This window comes from Acomys minous (genome assembly GCF_964271855.1).
Source record: "Acomys minous genome assembly, chromosome: 10".
In the NCBI taxonomy this organism is placed as follows: Eukaryota; Metazoa; Chordata; class Mammalia; order Rodentia; family Muridae; genus Acomys; species Acomys minous.
Window position 1 is genome coordinate 21,236,974 of NC_140491.1, and position 16,746 is coordinate 21,253,719.

The 16,746-nt window shown below is 37.5% G+C and overlaps 1 protein-coding gene across 2 annotated transcripts in view; it reads right to left on the reverse strand.

The window, feature by feature from the left end:
• SLIT2 (slit guidance ligand 2) overlaps positions 1 to 16,746 on the reverse strand; it is a 339,504-nt gene that overhangs the window by 35,862 nt on the left and 286,896 nt on the right. For both annotated transcript variants that reach the window (XM_084798055.1, XM_084798054.1), the window contains 3 exons: positions 11,649 to 11,773; positions 11,422 to 11,519; positions 9,621 to 9,760 (listed from right to left, as the gene is read on the reverse strand). In XM_084798055.1, the coding sequence (XP_084654181.1) occupies positions 9,621 to 9,760; positions 11,422 to 11,519; positions 11,649 to 11,773 (363 nt within the window). The remainder of the gene's footprint in view (positions 1 to 9,620; positions 9,761 to 11,421; positions 11,520 to 11,648; positions 11,774 to 16,746) is intronic.

The following is a 16,746-nucleotide window of genomic DNA, read 5'->3' on the forward strand; positions in this document are numbered from 1 at the left end:
GTTTAAACTACTAATTTATTTTACACAAAATGTAGCAGCAGGGAAGGGTTCTAACTAGTAACTGAGGGAGAGCCTATCCAAATTTTCTAACATCCTAAACTTTGAATTCCAGTTAGGAATATCTACAACAAAAAGGAATGAAAAAAACTATTGCATGGTGTTAGTGGACACACAACTGTTAGGTCCTACTGTGGCTAACCTCTGCTAAGTCAACTAGATTCATTTCTCCTTTGGCTTAAAGGGAATAAATTCTGAGAATTGTGGATGCATGAATACATGGGAGGGAATGAGAGGGCGACAATGCAGACTATTGTTAAATCTGATCAAAGTAGATTTTTTGACTATATGAGTGAGTATAATTAATATTGATATGAAGGAGGAGGGATACAGGGCAGCGATCTAATAACTTAATTGGGTTACTAGTGTTAAACCTAATCAGTTATGACATTTATAAATACTGTTGTAACAAGGGAGGAAGTCTGTCTGAATTCCTGACAGAATCCCCAGGATACACACTTGTACAAAGTAACACACATCATTCTTCGAAAGTTTTGTGTAAGAAAAGCCTGGGTAGATTGCACTAATTTTATTATATCAGCATTCCATCAGCAAGAGAAGGTGTTGAAATAAGCAGCCAACCTGATAAAGTACATGGAATTTTATTCTTTAAAATATGCCAGGTGGGGGCAAAGGGTTCCTTTCTGTACATTTTTGGAAATCTCCATTCCCATCAATCATGTACTCAGTGGAAAAAGCTTAGTACTGCCCTGCTTGCTGCTTGTGGGGAAATGTATTTTAAATGTTAACAAAGGCAAAGAAGTCACAGGTGACCTAAAGGAGCAAGCGAATGAAACAGCTGGAGACTGTTCAGAGGCACACACGCCTTCAATATTATCCTAGGTCAGTCTTTTTTTTTTTTCTAATTTATTCACTTTATATCCCAATTGTTGCCCCCTCCTTCTTCACTTCCCTCCCTCATGCCCTCTCCCTCCCTTCTCCCCTAACATCTGACCTCAGCCTAACAAGTCTCATCTGTACTACCTGTATCCTCTTCCTCTGTAGTCTGGCCAGGCTGCCCTGCCAGGGGGAAGCGATCAACTTTGGTAGGGGTGGCGGAGTCCATGTCAGAAGCAGTCCCTACTCATCATATTCTGGGACCCTAAAGGAGACTGTGCTGTCTGTCTACGACATCTGAGCAGAGGGTCTAGGTTCACATCATACATGGTAGGTCAGTCAGTTTTACAATTTTATTACTTCACAGTTTCTTTTGTAGAAAAAGTGATTATGACTGTAGAAAATCACGATGAGCCCAGTGACAGTGTGTCTGAGAGTGTTAGCCCACAAATGGCATGTTGGAGAATGGTTAACAGGACCAGGCCTGAGTGCTTCTCTTTGTCTGGATATAAAACTAAAATCAGAATCTCATATACATTATAAGGATCCCATCTGCTCTGAGAGGAAAAGACAGTCAGCCTTCAACTCCATCAGGAATCAGTCCAGCTGATGTTTGTCCTCAAGCCCTTATGTAAATGTACTAGGGTTTCCTAACAACCTAGGCATATTTCCTTGTGAACTATTATTTTTAAATAGGAGTGTGTATGTGCACATGCATGTGTGCACACGTGTACATATGTACATCTGTATGGTTTATGGATATGAGTGCAGTGTCCAGGCATCCAGAAGAGGACACTGAATTGCTTGGATCTGGAGTTCAGATAATACTGAGCCACATGATGTGGGTGATGGGAACTGGACCTCCATGTGCTCTGCAAGTGCAGTCAGTGCTTTTAATCACTGAACTGTTTTTCCATCTCCTCATCTCCTACAATTTTAAATAGCTCTTGATTATGCAATCTTCCTAACACTGTGTAAAAGCAAATGGCTGTTAAGCTCTAGAGGGTATGGACAAGAAAAAAAGAGCATATGCACAATTAGTCGAGAGATAATTTTCCTGATATATATGCCTGATCTATGGTTGGCTGAATGTTCATATGTGTAGTCTGTAGCTATGAAGGATAGACTGTACTTATGTTTTCTTATTTGCCTGATCTATCAGGCTTATGGTACACATTGCCTTAAAAGCTATGGCTTTAGGTGCCAGAGCCTATTTGTAAAACCAAAGAAATATCAAGTCTCCCATCTAAATATTAATATGCTTATTAGTGATGAGAGCAATGAATGACCTGGCTTCTGTCAGCAACTTGTGAACAGCAAGTTCCTGAGGATTCTCTTCATAATCCATTGCTTTTTGGGGCCCACTGGTCTGCAACTTGCCTTCTCAATTACAAATAACTAGTTGACCTTCAAGATATGACCATGAACTATGCAGTTGCCCCTTGGTTTCTAAAGTTAAGGAGTTCAGTTGTTTATTATAGGAGTATAGGGGCCTGCTGAAGGGGGCTGTGACATCTTGAAGACCCACAAGCTACTGACAGCTGTCCTTTTGGTGTGCCAAATATAGCTTGCTCATAATGGGGGTAGTGCTATAGGCAAACCTTGTGATATGATGTGAGTCGCAGTTTGGTAAAGAAAGGCTCAGGAGAATGTGCAAGGCAGTCAGGTTCCCAGATGTTTCATAGGATGGACGACACAAACAAAAATTATTTTTTTTGTGAATTTCTGTTTTCTAAATGAAATTATCAAGGGCTGCTCAGTGATGTTTGATTCCCACACAGTGTGATCAGTGACGAAGTCTGTCCCTAACATATCTAGGTTTAGCTGTGAATGTTCTTGAATTGTGAGAAGCAGTGCCTTTGCACCAGCCAAGTATATGACCTGATTTAAACCTACAGTTGAGAAACACAGCTAGTACTGGCTGGGTGCTTCGTGGCTTTTGTATCACTTTCAATATTTAGCATAGTGTCCTGCCTTAGATATTTTCTCAGCAAACATCTTACGCATGTTTAAATGGGAAAAACTTACCTCTCCAAGTAAACAAATCTAGAAAGGAGGTGCCTTTTAGTACTTCCTTCAGATTTCTATGGCTAAGGAATTTAGCCCATTTTAATAGCTTCTGCAGGTCCAAAGAAAATTAGATTCCCTTTTCAAAGTAAATAAGCCCCAATGAGATGAAATAGGACAGGTTAAGTCGACTCTTGTTCTGCACTCAGTGGGCACTGTCTGTGAACCAATGAGAGCAGTTTCTCTAAAAGGTTTTCTGAGATTCAAATGCGTTTAAGAAAGCTCTCAAAGGTGGAAGATGAATAGAAACCGCATGACCTTGCAAGATTGCCAAAGTACTTTCTCCAGTTAAAGGAGACTACAGCATTAGCTTTCCATATTGAAAGAACTCAGCTATGTCCATAGCAATATTCACTTTGACACGCAGTCCTTGTGTATTTCCACGCAAAACTAAGAACGCGAGTCCCTGTTATCAAGAGATCACAAATACTGAAAATGATGCACGGAGCCTAAAAATACTGCCGGGTGTTCTTCCAGCTTTCAATACATCCTTGTCTGATACATTTAGTGTGTCCTTGTCCAGGTGTCAATGTGCAAGAGCTAAGAGGAATGACCACCTAGCCCTAAATACAGTCTTTATATTTATAGTGAACATAAAAGCAAAAACTTAAAAGTAAAATAAATGTGATGAACGTACAGAAAGATCTAGCTTATGTGCACATTTCTCAGGTACAGTTGTCTATCAAATTCCCATTCTTCTGCCTGAAGAAATGACATCAGACATAACCTAAACAGTGTGAAACCTCTCATATCAGGCTCCTCCCCCAACATTCCGGAATTATGAAAATTCCCCATCCTAATGTTTTCCTAAAGTTTCTTTTCATGGTTGTTATTCTCAAACATCTACATGAAGAACGAGGGTCGTTATAAGTAAACCATTGAGGCCCTATTAAGGAAGTTGGTTCTAGGACATGGAGACTAAAGACTAAGCACTTCCAACCTCATTTACCATTATCAAGTGTTCTGGGACGAAGTGTAGCCTGGTTCTCAGAATTATTAGTTGTTTAGGCACTGATTATGTCCTTTCTCTAATTTGCAACTAATAAGACAAATTGCTCTGAGGTGGTTGTTTTGAGACAATAGCTAACTGTTTCAAAGGTCTACAAGGATCGTGGTCTGTGGGAATCAGATGGAACAGAAAGGAAAGCTGGTTTTGCATAAACAAATAGCAGTAATATAGGATGTGAAAAGTAGCCAAGACTGGAGGTAGCTTCAAGTTGGACTGGTCTATTAAAAGGTAGCTAGGTTGCAGTGGATGATAGAGGTTCAGGTAGACATGATATTGTACTTACAAGATGCATATTCTTGAGTAAGTATACACTGTACCATAAAATATGACTGATTTATAAAGCCATAGGTCAGCATTCTACTGTCTGTATCCATAAACGTATATGTTACTGCCATTTCAACCAACCACAAAGATTTGCTTTTAAAAGATAATTAAGTCAACAGCAAATTATTTGCAGTAAAAGAGCCTTTATAAACATAAGTGAAAAATTTAGTCAGCACACAAAACCATGTGGTAATTTAAAGTGGTGCTGCCCTGACAAGCTTGTTTCTGAGAGGCTATACACATTAGTAACTAAATATATATCCATATGACAAAATAATTTATGCCATGATCTGGAGGTATAGTTGGCCTTAGGCAGAGCATCAGTTGCTTTTGTACTTTTAAAATGGAAAGGGGATACTGAACCAAGGAAGTAGTGGCTATAATAGCAGGCTGCAAAGCAAGCTATAATTTTTAGTCTAAAAGATGACAGCATTTTTTTTTACATGTTTTCCAACTTCACTCTGCACACAATATAACTAAGTGGGCAAACACAGCAAATCACCTGAACACATCAACAGAAATGAAAGTGCTCAACAACATATGAGACTAGATATGCATATATCCTTGCACCGTTCTTACAAAACTGCAAGTGTTTTTTGTATACCAGGGCCCATCAAGACTAGCATACTCTAGTGGTTCCTGCACTTGAGACTTAACGTCTTTTAGAAACATGAACCAGGGTCTTGTACATGCTAGATAAGCAACTTATATTGAATATGCAGCCCCATATATAATATATTTATATATATTGTATAAGTATATATATATTGTGTAAGTGTTTCAATTACTACATACATTTTCAGATTTTTCACAGGATATAAAGGTTTAATGTTTACAAATAAGAATTATATAATTTTTCATTATAAAAATAATATATCCCGATGATAGCTTTAAAAATGCAAAGGCATATAGACAAGTAGAAAATATAAGTTCTTATTTTTAGGCACATTTTCCCCTCACTCAGGGTTCTAGCACAGCCTTCTATAAATCGATCCAGTGTATTTCAATCAACCATTCTGTAGTGCTTCATGCAGCTATACATATATTAAGGATCTATAAAGATTATTTGGCATAGAACTCTCTGACTTCATCTCTTGCCGTCATCTTTACCCAGCACATCTGGTAAAATCTCGTAGCTTTAAAAGACAGAGGAGAACTAAAGTGAAAGGCATAATAGACTTAAAAAGAGCAACTAACCTTTTTCCACCTCATTCAGATTAGCAGCTGGCAGCGACAAAGACAGAAGAGACAAAAGACTTTTTACATTGCAATGCAACAGTAGCACACATGAAGCCAACGCGCAGCATTTACAACAGAAAAGCCAGGGTGAGAGAGCAAACTGAAGCCAGGCTTAGACTTCTTACCTACAGCTGGCTAAACACACAAACATGGAGAAGAGTAGGGCAAAAGTAAAGGCAGCCATCACAGGGGGCTAGAGATGGGCATCTAAATGGGGTGATTGACACTTGCAGGTTTCCTGTAGTAAATGTGAAGTGAACGTTTGTGTAGGGGCCCAGAGACAAAATGGGAGGGTTAAAAAGTTTCTTATATTTTTCAGAAGATAAACTCTGAGAATATACACACCCGGTTAGTATTGAGACTGCCATGGTGCTGAATAATTCTATTTAACAGGAAAGCTTGAAATGTGACCAAAGTGTACATACTTTTATGTCGCCCTGCGTAGGTAAGCTTATCGAAGACATATATCCACCAGACCAATATTTACCATAGCAAAGCTATTTTTCCTCAGATCAGCTCCAAATATAACACTGTCTAAGAAAAGATTTACACAGCTTCAACATTTTAAACATGCTATAGTCCTAATTTTCATTTTTTACACTTTGAGTTTATCTAACTCAAGGAATTCTTTGATAACTTTTCCATAAGAAATGTTTTGTTTTTATAAAGCATATATACTAATAATTAAGAAAATAAACCAAGCCCTCAAATCCCTGAAGCTAAATTAAAACTATGGAATTCTTTTAAAAAATTAATATTACTAAATCTTTATTTCCCCACACTTCAAATAGCTGATTTTAATATAGAACCACAGAGAACTAAATTTAAAAAATAACTTTTCTTGAATAATGCTAGCAATGAAATGTCTTCCATCTAGGAGAGAAGAAAGTAGCTCTAACATGTAGAGAAAAATACATTTGCTAATTAAAGTAAGGGGATTCCAGTACAGTTTATATACCAGGAAAACACTATCGAACCACACAGTTTTATCAGAAAAGGGCAGAAAATAAATCATTACCTATGAACTGTGAGGTTTGGCTACTCAGGGCTTAATTATTCTTTATACATTTCTGAATGTATTTAAAGTCTGCAACTTAAGTATTTCTAGCTTAGATTCAAAGGCTGCTTGCCATGTGCTGATTTCCTTGTCATATTCTCTTCAGATCTCTGAATTTTCTCCAATGACAACTATATGTCTCAACATTGATGTTAACTGAATGCAGGCATTGCTAATACTGTGGTTTACAAGCATTCCTGGTGAAGCTTTACTTACTACCCTTACTTGCTGCTATCAAATAGAACTTATGTGCTCACTGTATGCATTTGAGATACAGAGTAAAAAAAAAATTCAAAGGAAAAAAAGCAACAGACAGCTTAGATGATTTTAAAACAATGGTAACATTATTATTATATTCTGTGAGTATAGCGGGGTTTCTGTTCTTGAACTCATGCTCATTAATCAGATTCCAACTAAAATTTAAAATAATAAAATCACATTATAAGGAAATCCCTCTATAACTGCAGATATGGATTAAACATGACACAGAATTCTAGATTCTGACTTGTGTTTTGCTGTAAGCAAGGGTCACCTATATGTCACCCATCTCAGAATCTGTGGATAGTTGTTTGACATTTTGTAACTGCACTCATTTCAGATGTGCAAAAGCTCTACAGTTTAGAGGTGACTTATGAATTTATCCCATTTAGACATCTTCTCTATTGCAAAGTTGTCAAATCCTTCATGACCCAGGGGACTCAGGCCAATGTAATAAAAGTATTCTCTCTCTGCTCTATGCCACGCTCAGTCTACACTTCAATATTTATCTTGATCCTTTGCCCAAATTAAGGCAGAACAATATTTCTAATAGCTACAAATAAAAAGAGTAATGGTGTCCAGGTTCTTTTTCAGAGACAGATGGTATGTGATAGTCATGGTAGGATCCTTCATGACACCTTTTAAGAATGCCACATTTTGGCAAAAAAAAATTGGTTTATCTAAGCCTTTAGTTATTATGAGATAGTGAAAAGAATGAAATCTGACATCCTTGGAGAAGGGAGACTGTACCACACTCTTAAAGGAGGGAACACGGAAATGAATTTCTTAGAGGGCACAAAAGAGCTTGGGAACTGAAGCAGAGCAGGTAAGAGAAATACTCTAAAGTTGTTCTGAATTATCAGAATGAAATTAGGAAACTGAAAGGCAATGCAGCAGGACATGCTCCACACAGACTTGGATGTGTTGCCACCTTATGCAAATTATCATAAAACGACATACAAGGATCTTAACACACAGATAATCCTGTCCCTCGGTTACACCAGGAAGAGAGTGTACGTAAACTCCTGGTTTCTGTGCCCAGAACAACTTAGAGGGCTTTAATAGTATTCCAGTGCCTGGGAGCCTGATTTCTCTCGTGGGATCAAGAGAGTGGGCTTGTAAAAGTCTCACAAATAAGTGGGTCCAAAAGCCTATTTAGTCAGCAGAGCAACAATGGAACTAGAAAGTATCTCTGTCCTAGGGACGACTAAGAAACAGGCTCTAGTTTAAACCCTGCAGTTCTTACACACATATAAATAGCTGATTCAATAGATCTCAGAATTTTGGGATTCCTATAAGAGATTAAAATCTATGGCTCTAACATAGCAGAAGATATCTGGCATGTGACAGAATGATAGAGATGGGCAGGAAAACCTGTGGAGCAACTAAAATCTATCCAGCACAGGTGTGTTAGAATACACTTGCTCTACTTTGTTAATGAAAAGCTGTAAAAAAGGATCAAATTCTAACCCCTAGAATGATAGCTTTTATGTATGTATCTATATATTTAATTTTGTATCTATGTGTATGTATCTATCTATTATCTATCTATATCTACCTAGTTATCAACTATCTATTTATCTATCTATTGATCCATTATCTATCTATCTATCTATCTATCTATCTATCTATCTATCTATCTATCCATCTATCCATCTATCTGTCTATTATCTACCTATTATCTGTGTGTCTATATCTAGTGCTTTACTACTATGACTCCATGGAAAAGTCAACTTTAGAAACATCTAAACACATCTAGGTTGCCAAAATTGAACCTCTTTACTTTATGTTGCATTTTCCTATAAAAACATATCTTACTATGAAGAACAATATTTAGCATAATGCACAATTTTGTATCTTTCATTTCAGATTTCAATTATTCCTTCAGAACTCTGGGAAAGTTAGCTACATAAATATGATTGCATTTGGTGTTTAGAAATATTAATCTTAGCTACTTACATAATTATTTGAAATTATTAATTATATATTATTTACAACAAATAAAAACATCCAGTAAAATGAAAATGGCAGCTTCAGCAGCAATGACAGACCCGTGATCTGTGTTTATCTTCTGGTATACCACACATCATCCTCTTTTCTCTGTCACTTTTGGTTGCTTTGTTAAAGTGAAAGCTGACTATTACATTTCCCATTCCTAGCCGCATGAACCAACGGAAAAGCTATTCTTTAAAAACAGACAAGGGAGAAACTTGATGCTGACTTTATAGAAAATTGGTCTAAATTAAGAAAAATGTTTAGCAGTTTCAGTAATCTGATCAGGTTTATCAACAATAGACAAATCATTGGGGAAAAATTAATTGTTTCATAAGAGTTTCCAAAGAGCTCATCTTCCTGATAGAACACCCATTGAGGGACAGCTTTCTGGAGGTAAGCTTCCACTACTGAAGAGAAATGATTGATATTATTAATCTCAGTTGCTGAATTGGATCTAGGCTGTGTAAAGAAATGCACAAATATAGATTGGCAAAATAGTCTATAGATGGAAAGTAGTTTGAGTGAATGAAAAGTTTCAGCATGACAGCATCCTCTTTTACTCTTCTACAGATCATGGCTTTATAAGAAAGTTGCATGTGTTAAACTGAGTTTGGGGTACCTTTTGATGGGTGGGATAAAACAATCCTCATGTATTTCTGTTGTTACAATTAAATCTTCCAGTTATTGAGTAAGGATGGCTTGGTAAATAAATATAATAGTGTGATGATGCTTTCAAATTGATAAACAGTTTGAGGCTACATTTCCTATTCTTCGTACCTGTGTATTCTGGTGGGCAAAGGCATGTGTAGTTGTTAATTCCATCAACACATGTCGAGTTATTTTCACAGTCATTATCTTCACAATCATCAATATTGACTTCACAGTTTTCTCCTTCAAACCCATCAGCACAGGTACACCTGAACATAGGGGAAGTAAAGGCAAACTACTTCTTTAGATGCATTTTGGAACTTTGTGGTCTGAATCTTTTTAAAGAGACTGCACATACCCCAAAATTACAAAGCTCTGAAATTATATACTGCAATGTAATTTATTTAAAGTAAGCAATTTAAGGTGCTAGCTAACAAACCAGAAAATATGTAAAAAGGAAAATTTTATGAGGGCTATGATATGGAGAATGGCTCCATGGTCTTAAAAGTCAATAAATCCCAATATAGTTAAAGTTCAAAGAACTAGCAAAATTCCCTTCACAGCATTCACACCAAGCAGTTCATAAGCATCTATAACTCCAACTAGGAGAAAATCCAACACCACTGCCTCTGTGAGGCAACAGCATTTCAGATGCATATACCCACAAACAGACACACATACATAGACATGATTAAAATAAAAATGTGAATCTGACTTTTAAAATTGTATCATCTCTAATTTTATGTGTAATGTTCCTGAGAGTTTTCAATAATTAAAAAATGTAAAAAGCACTCTTTAAAACTATAAAAAAATGAAAAAATTTCTATATCAAAAAGACATGAATCTTGAAATGTTACTTTTTGGGAGGAGTTGGGTTTGATAGGGATGAAATCAAAACAAAAGACGTTGGTTTCAGAGAGTATTTAGAATGCATTATGTGCATGTATGATCCTCTAAGACTAAGTTTTAATGAATAAAAAGTGAACATTTTATCTGTCTCAATAAATACAATTTTCACTGGAAAATGCATTGTATAGTTCACTCAGAGTAGATTTAAAAATAATATTTGAGTGAGGTCTACATGAATTAGAAATTCTTTTGTAAAAGAAATAGAATATATTTCTTCCAAAAGTAAATTTTCTAACAAGCTTCAGTAGGAAATCAGTGTTCTTATGGAAAATTATTTGTGTGACTTAATAAAGAACTTATTTTGAGGATATGGAATCAGCTGACTGTGTCTCATGGGAAGTTGCAGAGATATGAAGCCTGTAGGGGTCTGACCTAGGTTCTCTGCATATATGTTGTGACTGAGTAGCTTGGTGTTCTTGTAGGAATCATAACATTGGGAGTAGGGGCTGTCACTGTCGTTTTTGTCTACTTGTAGGACCCTTTTCCTCCTACTGGGTTGCCTTGTTCAGCCTACATGTTTTGGTATGTGCTTAGTTTTGTGATAGCTTGCAATGCTGTGTTTGGTCGATGTCCTGGGAGGTCTGCTCTTTACTGGGGGAAGGCATAAGGGTGCAGATCTGGGACAGTGGGGAGAGGAGAAACTGTGGTTGGGGTGTAATATGTGAATAAAAAATTACAGAAAAACTCATTTTATAATTTATGAATTATATTTGAAATAACTATAATATATGATTTAATAATTATAGCTTAAAATAGATTGGATGTTTGTCTATTTATATAGTGTCCTGGAAATGAGTCATTAATTTCCTGTTTTAGTGAGAACTGCATCTTTTTATCACACACTATCAAAGAAAAAGCAAATCAAAAAATAAATGTAGGATTCGTATAAGTGGACTAGCTGGTTACATATGTTCTGTATACTTAAATTCTTAAAAAATGACTTTTTGGGAAAAAATATCATGCATTTAGTTACACTTGGTACAGCAGTTCAGGCAAAAGATATCACAGCCAGATTACTTACCAGAATCCATCATTTTCTCCTTCTTTTAAGTGGCATGTTCCTCCATGTTTACATGGGTTACTGATACAGGCATGGATGGGAACATCACAGTCCTGCCCCTGGAGAAGAAATGCCCATGTTAGTGTAAGTACAGATGAAACAAGCTAGCTCTTAGTACACAGAGAAAGAACAGTAGGAAGAAGCTTTACCATAGGAAGTGATGTCCTTCTACTATGGGTGCTACTTACCTTGAAACCGTATGGGCAGGTACATCGATAAAAATCAACGGGGTCATTGTTACAGGTGCCATCATTTTTACATGGATTTGACAAACAGGGATTACACTTGGCTTGAATAGTAATATCCACGGGGCCTACAAGTTAATAGAGAAAATATGAGAAAGGGGTGCTTTCTCTTTTCACTTCACCTCACTCATTTATGCTCCCTAATATAGCTGTAAGATTTGTGTGCAACTATTTGTCACTTATTTTTTCATGAGTCACTTCTATGATGGGACCTGAAGTCAGTAGCGTCAAGTCGTTCCCAGGAATGGCAAAGGAGCCCATCTAACTATAAGGACTGCGAGACTTCTGGGTGACAACAGGACTCTGGGTTGGCAGTGTCATGACATGACTCCCTTTAGGGGCTGACTATTTCTGGATACCATTGATGGTAATGACTTATACCCCAACCTCAGCCAGCTCAAGGGAAATGCATGACACACAGCTCCAGGGCTATTTAACGTATATGACAAAATCCAGGAAAATGTAGCCTGTGATATTCTCCTTTGTATCATTTTGAGTCATTAGCACAGGACGTGGCAGGGGACATTTCCAGCCTGTCCTCTCTTTCAATAAAATTCTGCTGCAATGAGCCTCTCAGTTTCACATTTTGTATCAGAGTTTATAGAAACCTCATGATCAGTAAAAGTCTAGATTAACAGATATCAGCCTCAGACATTTTCTACTATTTACACCTATTATCTGACCCATGGCCCAAAATGTAGAAATTAAATTGTTCTCTGTAAAGTCATGTTCCATCGATGCCAAATTCTGCATGGTTTGTGAGAGCCCCCTAGATTCCCTTTCTGCAACTGCACAGGACTAGGTCAATGGCAACTTGGCATCTTTATAGAGAGTACAAATACTTTGAAATATGAACATTTACCAATAGTAATCTCGGCATGGGTCCTTATACTTATGGGAACAAGCAGTGGCCAGTTCAACTGCACATTTAATTGTGCACAATTCCTTGTACAACCATTAGGAAATTGGTTATTGACAATTGTATAGCACCTACACACCACAACTAACCTATCCACCTGGAAAGCTGCTCAGGCTAACATCATTCGGCATAGCCCCATCTTTTCCTGTGTTGGGTCCCCTTCCTAGAAGAATCTCTCACAGCAAATGTTCTGGTCCTCTGGCTCTTGTAATATTTTGCCCCCTCTTCTATGTTCTCTGAGACTGAAATGTACGGTTTGTGTTGAAATGTATTAATTGTGAGCAAACTGTTCATCTCTGTATTTTGGCTAGTTGTGACTTTCTGTAATGCTCTCAATCTGCTGCAAAGAGCAGCTTCTGTGATGACGGGTGAGGGCTATACTTATATATGGACACAAAATACTTTCTTAGGATGAAGTTGGAGATTATACTGGTTTAGGAAAGTGGCAATAGTAGGTTCTACCATGACGTCATCACCCGCAAGAAGGTGGCTAAATTTACGGTGGCAGGCATGAACTTCTCTCTATTGCGTGGGTCTTAAGTTCAATTGGGTAGCAATGGGTTACTTCCAGAATATAGGTATCACTATGGCACCTTTTCGAATATTTTGCCTTGTTGGGCATTGTTTCATTCCCTGGCATTGCAGTTGGAAAAGCCTATTGATTGCTTCTCTCCAGTGGCAGCTTGCCTAGCTCCTTTTACATCCATCTGATTTCGCCAACTTGCCTTCTCTTTATATATTCAACCCTTTAGAGTTATTTCCTATTACCTTGAACATTTCTATTCATTTTCTTACCAACATTGAGTATTTTACATCATATCATCTATCTTTTATTTGACTCCAATTTGGAATTCATTTTCTGTTCACTGTCTTCTCTAAGCATCTTTTCCTGGTGTCTTTTGAGAGAATTATGGCTTGATTCCTTCCAAGGGTAACTATAGAGACTATTATAGTGACCATGAAGAATAGAGGTGAAGATAAAAGTTGACTGTTCATCAGATTAATAATAGTGAGCTAATGATCTAATGCTTTTAAGAAACTCAAGTCTCATTTGTGTATCTGCTGTGGACCATGAATTATAGAAACACTAGAGCAATGAATGGTAAGAAGCTATGAGGTTTGTTGTCTGTCTGTCTGTCTGTCTCTCTTTTTCTCCCTCTCTCCTTGAAAAGCAGCTACATCCTTCATTTTCTCATGTCTGAAGCTGTTTCAAATAGATGTTTGCTGCCAACAAATTAGCTCCCATAAGATGTGTACCATGGGGAAATAAACACCTCTCACCTCATAGAAACCGATATCTGCTAGTATCAGTGAAATGACTGAGCTCAGTGTATGCGAGGTGGGCTGATTTGAGATTTAAGTTTGGCTTAAGAACGTCAACCACAGTCCTTTACCAACTGAGCTATAAATGAGCTTTCTTTCTGTACACAAGATTAAATACAGTTAACTGTAGATCAAGAGGCAGAGCAAGAAACCAACAGTCAGGAATTGAACAGAAAGAAGGGGATTTGAGAAAAGAGTATTTAAGACAGTGTGGCAAAGAAGAGGAAGCTTTTGCCTTTTTTTTTCATCTGGGATATGAGCTGAGTAACAGAGGCTTTTTTTTCCTCTGGGTCATGGGCAGAGTAGGAAGGTTAGCTGGGTGCTTTCTCTGCCTCTCTGAGCTAGTTGGTTTTCATCCCACCTCCCACAAAAGAAAGTACTACAGTATTAGATGAGCAGAGGGTATTTATCTTAATAACTCAAAGTGGAAATGAGAAAAAAGTTTGGTTAGCATGTTGTCTCTGTTACCTGCCTTAACAGATGCTGGACTTTGAATACTTTGAACTGTAAAGGCAGAAGTGCTTACACAATTGAGCCCAGTGATGCTACCCCTGAAAATTCTCACTTTGGTTTACTATTACCAAAGCCCAAGACAAAAATGTTCTAATTACATCCCAGAATCTGCTTTTTTTTTCTATAATCATTTGGAAACACTAGTCCAATAACAAACTCATGTCCAAAGTATATAAAAGACAATTTCAGAAGTACTTGGGTGATTTTTGATACCAGGCAACTGGACTGAAAGGAGATGCTGTTTAAAACCAAGATGTTATATAATACTTGCATTTACAGAGCTCCTTAAGCTATATTATCAAAGGCATATTTCTCAACATCCCCTCATTCATCAAATATTTACAGACATCTACTCTGGGTGAGGTGTGAGGCTTCAGATGATCAAATCCAAATGAAATGGCTAAGTTTCTTCAAAACCTTCACTTCAGCCATAGAGACAGCCATGTGTCAAATAGAGAAAAAAAATAAGGGGAATAGCATATGTGAGGAAAAGCACATTTTAAGTTTGTGCAAGCTGTTAAGGGAAGGGATTTACAAAGCATATTGAAATAGAATACTGAATTCCAAAAAAAAAAAAAAAATCATGGCCATTGATGGAAATCTATTGAGAGTTTAATAAGGCTAAAAATTAAACTTTATGGACAGCTAAGAAAAAATGAAGTTCCAGAAACATATAGAAGGGAAGAGCAAAGAATATGTAAAAGAAGTGACAGTGGCCACCTCTAACTTAGATGAGAAGAACTAATAAGGATAACTAAAATGATGTCACTGGATTCATCAGGACACAGTCCTTGTTCTTATCACAATTTTAACTCAGGAATGAAAATGGCAGCTAATGGTGGGTAATAAATAGTCCTGTAAAATTTCTTTAGCTGTATGGTTAAACAATAGCCCAAAGGCTAAGGATCACTATTCTGAGACCACCGGCCTTGCTCTTTGGCTATTTTCAATTGCCTTTGACCAGTAAAGGCCTTAGGCCATGGTGGTTTAGAACAAATAATGCTTGTTTTTAATTAGTGTATTATAGAGAATATGATTTTAAAATATTCAAGGATTGATTATAAATTGTTGGTTCTATGTATCTATTTAAATAAATGCAGGTTAAAACTGTCTCAGTTTCAAACGTTAACAAGTGTATTGAAAAATCCTCCCCCTTTATTTTTATGAGTGATGTTTTTGGCAGGTAACTACATAAATCTAGGTTTTTCTTTACATGGTGAACAAATTAAGAATCCTCTACACTAAAGTTATTTCAAAGTTAAAGCTATAAGTTAGTGATATGAGATCTGAAAACATAAAATGCTTGGATTGAGTTTGAATTATGCTTCAAAGCTGATATAGCCAGTAAATTTTTCATTACTTCTAGCTTAGACTAAATTATTTAATCTTCTTTACCTTGGTTCATGACTAATGCTAATAGTGAATAAAAATTTTTCAGCACAAAGCCAGAGGCTTCACTCAAGCAGCTCAAAATTTCTTTCCCAGAGGAAATGTGAGTCTCCTTAAGAAAACCACCACTATTTCAATGCCATGGAGATATGTGATATCTTCACTTACAATTCTAGAATGCTCAGAGTTACTAATATATAAAGCTAGGGGAAGGAATGCAAAAAACTAGGTTATAGGGTGATGTTAATTTTACAGAGATAAAAGGTTTCTAAGATTATTTGATGTTTTAGCTTTTGGGTGTGAAATGGTGAAGCAAAGAGGTAATGAAGATGATGATCCTCCTCCATGATGATGACCCTCCTCCATGATGATGACCCTCCTTCATGATGATGATCCTCCTCCATGATGATGACCCTCCTCCATTTTCTCATCTTTGTTGTTTCCCTCCTTCTCATCTTCTTCTTCTTCACTTCCTCATACACCTTGGTGTGGAGAGCCGCGCTCTGAATTGGCGCCAATTTCCTATCTCCTTTGTCTGGGATGAGCCTAATAAACGAGTCAGTGCGCATGCGACAGCTGTACAGCCAGGCTTGATCACCGCCCAGCCCGGGGCGTCATAGTTGGTGAAGACCTAATAGCCAATCCGTTTCGCACACGCTGCCCCGTGGCCGCGGGACCTACTTAAGCAGGGCACCCTTTGTGCTCTGCGTCTTCCTCCTTCATTGTTCAATAAAAGTTGTCTGCAGAAGGATCCTGGCTCCCGCGTCTTTCTTGCTGGCAAGGAGGCTGCGCGGGACATTTGGTGCCGAAGCCCGGGACGCCGGGAGAGCCTTGTTATCGCTGGCACCGAGGAGACCCTCCAGTAACGGAGCAGGATTCAGAACTGCAGATCCACGG